Below are 6888 nucleotides of genomic sequence, written 5' to 3'. Positions count from 1 at the left end.
CTGAAGAGAAAAAGGAGAGGAAAATACATAAATCAATCGATCTTTTAACCTTTATATACGCTCACCGGCCACTTTATTAGGTACACCTGTCCAACTGCTCATTAATGCAAATTTTTAATCAGCCAATCACATGGCAGCAACTCAATGCATTTAGACATGTAGACATGGTCAAGACGATTTGCTGCAGTGCAAAGCGAGCATCAGAATGGGAAAGAAAGTGGATTTAAGAGACTTTGAAGAGCATCTCTGAACACACAACACGTCCAACCTTGAGGCGGATGGGCTACAGCAGCAGAAGAGCACACCGGGTGCCGCTCCTGTCAGCTGAGAACAGGAAACTGAGGCTACAATTCACACAGACTCACCAAAACTGGACAATAGAAGATTGGAGAAACGTTGCCTTCTACTGATGAGCCTCCATTTCTGCTGACACATTCGGATCTACGCGATGAAGGATTAAAGCAGATCTGAAGGCAAAAGGGGGTCCATGATACTAGTAAGGTGTGCCTAATAAAGTGGCCGGTGAGTGTATGTATCAATTTAAAATGACATTTAAATTAAATTTAAAAGAGCCGGCATACCTCCACAGCAGATGATGGCAGCGACAAACAGTGCGAGGTCACTATCGTCCAGCTCTAGAGAGTTGAACTTCATGGCGAACTGAAACTTGGGCTCCATCATGTCGCTGAAGGGCCGCCGCAAACTCTTCAGAAACTCTCTGGTGATGAAGCCACTGCCGTACGCCACCAGAAGACCGTCTTTGTTCATGCAGGAGGCCAGCATGGCGAACAGAGCCTCATGGACACCGTACTTCAGTAACGTTACCTGTTAGACACACACTGCATTCAATACCAACACAGGCTGATAGGGAAAAACCAATGCAATGGGTCAGTACCGCTGACTGCTTACTAGGGCTGCACAATACAGTTGAAACCAGAAGTTTACACACACTCTAAAAGAGAAACATAACCATTTTTTTAAATGTCTGATGGTAAATTATACTAAACGTTTACTATTTTAGGTTATGATTACCTAAATAATTTACATTTGCTAAATGCCAGAATAATGAGAAATTTTTTTGGGGAATTTTTATTAATTCTAGACAGTCAAAAGTTTACACACATTTCCTTGGTATTTTTTAAGCTTTGCTTTTAAACTGTATAACTTTGCTCAAATGTTTTGGGTCTCCTTCCACAAGCTTCTCACAATAGTTTGCAGGAATTTTGGCCCATTCCTCCTGACAGAATTGGTGTAACTGAGTGAGATTTGTAGGCTGTCTTGCTCGCACAAGCTTTTTCAACTCAACCACACATTTTCTATAGGATTGAGTACAGGGCTTTGTGATGGCCACTCCAAAACATTCACTCTGTTGTCCTTAAAGCACATTTGAACTAATTTGGCCGTATGCTTAGGGTCATGGTCTGCTTGAAAGACCCATTTGTGGCCAAGTTGTAATTTCCTGGCTGATGTCTTGAGATGTTGCTTCTGTATTTCTCCATAATGTTCTTTCTTCATGATGCCATGTATGCTGTGAAGTGGACCAGTCCCTCCTGCAGCAAAACAGCCCCACTACATGATGCTGCCGCCCCCATACTTCACAGTTGGGATGGTATTCCTGGGCTTGTAAACTTTCCCCTTTGTCCTCCAAATGGTCATTATGGCCAAACAGTTCAATCTTAGCTCCATCAGAGCACAGCACATGTCTCCAAACATCAGTCTTTTCCCAGTGTAGTTTAGCTAAGTGTAATCTGGCTTTGTTGTTGATTCTGGCTTGTTGATTTTCCCATGTTGTCACACAAGGAAGCAGTGTGTTTGAGCTTTTCCTTCAATCCTATTCTACAGTTGTACCTCCAATTAACTCAAATGTTGAGAAACTTCCAAAAGCTTGACATCATCATCTGAGCTTTTCAGAAGCAGAATAATCTGATTGTATGTAAACTTTTGACTTTCAAGAAAAGCTATAACAATTTCTCAAACAATCTCTCTCATTATTATTCTATTAAGCAGAACAGAAACACATCTGATAATCCTAACTAACCTAAAAGAGAAAAAGTTTAGTCACATCAGCATCTGACTTTTTAAGATAATTATGTGCCTTTTTATACAGTGTATGTAAACTTCTGCTTTCAACTGTATATGGTTTTAGCATTGATATCACAATGTGTGCATATGCAATAGCCACTTCACAAGATACTCAATGTTGGGTCTGAATTACAGTTCACCAGGAGCTACAGTATTTAATTACTGCATTACTGCATACTTTTTGTCTTGTTTCTAGTCCAAATATTTACATTTCAAAGCACAAACTAGATTATTTCAATTAGCCCACAGGCAGATACCCATCTTAATTTTGCCTCGTTTCTTTTGAAGTTGAAAACAAATCAATATTTTTATTTGATCTAAGAATTTTTAGATATTTGGACTAGAAACGAGACAAAGCAAAATAGGAAGAATATGTTTTGCATTGAGATTTTTAAATTTCTGTACCTGACAACTATTAGACTGCCCAGAACTCTGTCAAATATTCCAACTATTATGTGAAACTGTAATAAAATCACAATATTTATCGTGGAAAAATAAAGTATCTAGGGCTGTCAAATGATAAAAAAAATTAACGTAATTAATCACAATTGCAATTAATCATGATTAATCATGAAACGCTGTATTTATTACAGAAATAAAAACACAGGCATGTTAGTTGGAATTTTAAAACAATCAATACCAATAACATACAAAAATGATTTCCATGTTGGATTCTAAGTGGACTACAAACACACGCACACACACACACACAACGCGCACAGCACAGCGCACCTGATCCGAGGGATCTCTTCAGATTCATCAACACCCACGATCGCGTTCATCAAATTTGCTTAAACTAAGCATTCTAAAGTATAGGTGTATTATACAAGCAAAGATTCTGACACAGCAACAAGAAGCAGACGCTTTACAAACGTTGCGTGTAGGCGGGAAACACGTCAAACTTATGAAATGTGAGGGCTCATGAAAGCAGCATGAAGGCAGAGAATAGGGCTGTCTTTGACAGCTTGTGACTTCATCTGCCACTTTCACTGAGTACATTTATATGGACAGCAACACTCCGCTTTTATGATTAAGATTATACTCTGATTAAGAGTCAACAATGTAAACAGCGATTTTTGATTACCTTAAAGGATCACGCGAGTCCCGAAATGCGGAGGTTTTTCTTTGTTCGCCATGCGGTATCAAATTCCATTAAAACACCCTGAATGAAAAACGGCTGAATAAGAGTGAACTGCTGAACTGCAGTTAAAGTCTAATGATTAAAAATGAAACACCCGAAACTCTGGAGGAAACGCAGGACAGCCTGGTGATGCCACATTAATTGTTTAATACTGAAACTTTCCTTCTAAAAATTTCTTTGCACTTAAACCCACGCAGGGCTGGAGCAAGCTGAACTGGCCATCTAGGCAAACGCAATCACGCTGTCCTGAACTCGAAAGTGACCGGATCGCAGATGAAAGTGAGGGAGGGGGTGGGTGTAGCAAATGAAAGGACCGGGGGGTTCTCTCACTATTCTGCTGCCCAAGTATGCATGCGCCATCCCTGAACACACGTCAGCCACAACAGGAAATGAAAAAAAAACTGCAACTGCGTTATTTGCGTTATTTTTTTTTTACACATTAAATATTTCAAATTAATCACGTGCGTTAACGCGCTAATATTGACAACCCTAAAAATATCCAGTATTAGATTTTTACAATAACGTATCGTAATATTTTTTCTGATTTGCTCAGTGATTCACCATGAATGACACTAGATTTGGGAGGCAGAGTGGAGTACATCGGGGTTCAAGTTTAACGAATACATGTATGAGCAAAAAAAATAACGCATTTGAGATTGTCAAAAATGTACACGGCATTTATCAAATCGAATCAAGAGCTTGTGAATCAGTATCAAATCGGGACTTCTGAATCGATCCCCAGTCCTACTAACCTGATCGTTTAAGTCGAGGTTTGAGAATCCGGGCACAGATTTGGCGAATTCGGTCAGTTCGGTGACGGTCTCGACTGAAGTGCACTGGCAGCAGTGGAATATGCGCACCTCAGGGTCTTTGTTCAGCAGACCTCCGCAAGAGCCCATCATCTTGGCCACAAACGTCTGTTCTGCCAGCTGAAGAGTCTCCATGTCATGGATCACAAAGGGCTGAAAAACAACAGACAAATGTTTGCCTTTAGCTGCAAAAACACACAAAATAATAAGAATTATACAAGCATATATGTGATAAAAAGGTTTTTCATAAATAATATTAAAGGAGTGGTCCAAAGTGTATTTTAGGGCTTGGTTGTGTTTATGAGATGCAAAGCATTGTGTGCTCATGCTTCATTTGCTTTGTCATATATCTTATATATTACTATATACAGCTACTCAGGGCAACGCAGTGACGAAATGGGTAGTGATTTTGCCTCACAGCAAGAAAGTCGCTGGTTCGAGCCTCGCCTGGGACAGTTGGCATTTCTGTATGGAGTGTGCATGTTCTCGCCGTGTTTGCGTGGGTTTACTCCGGGTTTTCCTTCCATTACTTGAAAACACTCATTTTACACCCAGACAGTTTATTTCATCAAATCCCCAATACACGTGTGTTTGGACTGTAGTGATGGGTCGTTTATGAACGATTCGTTCTTTTTGAACGAATCTTCAATATGACTCGGGAACTACGAGTCCTCTCAGGGAGTGATTCGTTCATCCGTGCGTGTGCACATTTGTGCAGGTAGTATCGTCAGTTTCAAGTCTTCATCACATTGGCAGAAGCCAATCATATGCGTTCAAAGCCAAAAAAAGAATTGATCCGCTCACCTCTCGAGTCCTCTATCGGGTCTGAGTCACTCGTTCATCACGAGCCAATCATACACGTTTAGAGCCGTAAAAAGTTTTGATCCGTTCATCTCTCGAGTCCTCTATCGGGTCTGAGTCATTCGTTCATCACGGGCCAATCATATGCGTTTAGAGCCGTAAAAAGTTTTGATCCGTTCATCTCTCGAGTCCTCTATCGGGTCTGAGTCATTCGTTCATCACGGACCAATCATATGCGTTTAGAGCCGGAAAAAGAATTGAACCGTTCATCTCTCGAGTCCTCGGGTTTGAGTCATTCTGTCACGTAAACAACGAATGATCATGGCTCCTATCGGCTTAGACTGTGCATTGATTAAGATTATATGTGACTGTCAGTGTAACGTGAATAAACCGCTGACATTTGAAGACATGAAGAGATGAGCTGAGCAAAGAGACAAAAATGCCTTCATAGACAAAAGAGCAGGGGCCTCACGACGAAGACTTGCGTGGAAATCTTACTAAAACATTGCGTACGCACAAAGCTGTAAATGTACGTACGCAGAAAAAAATTCAGATGTATGAAACACTGCGTACGCCGACTCTCACGCATATTCTTTTGTACATCCGAATGAACGTGAAACTGAGCGCAACATGCACGAGCACAAAACCCCACAAAACCCCTCCCTGCCTCCTCCCCCGTATGAATATGCTAATGACTATGCTAATGGCAAAACCCAACGAAAAAGCAATGGCAAAAGCAAGCAAAAAGAGAAACTTTGAACAGAATGTGAATTGGAGGTGCTGCTTTCGGAGGTAGATCGGAGAAAAGCGGTGTTATTTGCAAGTTTGTTTTTCGGAATTAACAACAAAAGAAAAAAAATAGAGTGGGAGAGTTAAGCTGATGCGGTTGACACAGTTGGGTCTGAACATCGCACTGAGTGCATTTAAAAAAAAATAGTGTGGTTTATATCTGTAAACTGTTGCAGCACTCTGAACAGTCTCAGTGGCGCAGCTCGTAAGACGCATGTGGTCATGTTTTGACACGTTCAAGCATGAACTCGGCTCAAATCCAGCGTCTGATGAACTCTATCTTCTTTTTTTCCCCCCGCTACATATCATATTTTGCCTACTATTTATCACGAGAAAGACTAGTAGGAATCATTAATAAGTTTGTGCATCATATTTTATTTGCACATTTATTGAATGGAAATGTTTCTGATTCACGCATGCAAATTCATCTACAGATAGTGTCTTTATAGCAATGTGCGTGCAGTAGATCGCTCAGATTACATTGGGAAAACAGGCGACCGCTGCAAATTGTGCTTTAATGTTTAGCTGGTCAACTGTATGGTATGGAAATCTTACATACCTACTAGATAAACCCGTCTCATACAGCTGCCATTGCAAGGCTCAGACACTTTGTAGAGAAGAATTTAACACAACTGCCTCTAGGAGTCGCCAATGGAAATAAAACAGACACGCACAAAAAATGTGCGTACGCCTGCCAAAAAGCTGCCGTGAACCTGCGCACATTCCCACGTTCAGTTCATTGTTAGTAAATCCAAACGTGAGCGATTCTGAGCGTGAAACCTGGCGTACGCAAAGTTTTTGTGCGTACGCAGCGTTGATACATGAGGCCCCAGGTAAACATTGAATTATTATTTTCTCCTTATATTCTACTTATGACTTATTTGTCGTGTGATCAACCTTTTGGGCTGGTTGTAGATGTGTTTGGAAGCAATTCGTAACATTTCAATAATATTTTTACAAATTGAACCAAATGAGCGAAATGACTTGAAAAAAAGATTCGTTCATCTTGATGAACGAGACTCAAAGATCACTATTGGACTGTGGGGGAAACCGGAGCACCCAGAGAAAACCCACGCCAACACTGGGAAAACTAGCAAACTCCACACAGAAATACCAAGTGGCCCAGCTGGGACTTGAACCAGCCACCTTCTTGTAATGATGCGACAGTGCTAACCACTGAGATACCGTGCCGCATAATATTTATATTATAAACGTAATTTTATTGTTTCATATTCCACCATCTTGTGTGTTTTATACATATTTCCT

General features: G+C 40.7%; 1 protein-coding gene and 1 long non-coding RNA gene across 7 annotated transcripts in view; one reads left to right on the top strand and one right to left on the bottom strand.

Annotated features, from left to right (window-relative positions):
- The window catches only part of pparab (peroxisome proliferator-activated receptor alpha b), a 70592-nt gene that overhangs the window by 8826 nt on the left and 54878 nt on the right, over nucleotides 1-6888 (bottom strand). For 4 of the 5 annotated variants that reach the window (XR_012399899.1, XR_012399898.1, XM_009297698.5 and 1 more), the window contains 2 exon segments: nucleotides 3976-4185; nucleotides 582-825 (listed from right to left, as the gene is read on the bottom strand). Coding sequence is in view for 3 of the 5 variants with exons in the window: in XM_009297698.5 (XP_009295973.2) it covers nucleotides 582-825; nucleotides 3976-4185 (454 nt within the window). In the remaining 2 variants the exon portion in view is untranslated. 5 annotated transcript variants of the gene reach the window in all.
- LOC141380851 (uncharacterized) overlaps nucleotides 1-6888 on the top strand; it is a 38183-nt gene that overhangs the window by 7961 nt on the left and 23334 nt on the right. The gene's annotated exons all lie outside the window — the stretch shown is intronic.

Source organism: Danio rerio, chromosome 25 (assembly GCF_049306965.1).
Source record: "Danio rerio strain Tuebingen ecotype United States chromosome 25, GRCz12tu, whole genome shotgun sequence".
In the NCBI taxonomy this organism is placed as follows: domain Eukaryota; kingdom Metazoa; phylum Chordata; class Actinopteri; order Cypriniformes; family Danionidae; genus Danio; species Danio rerio.
This window is presented reverse-complemented; position numbering and strand designations above follow the sequence as displayed.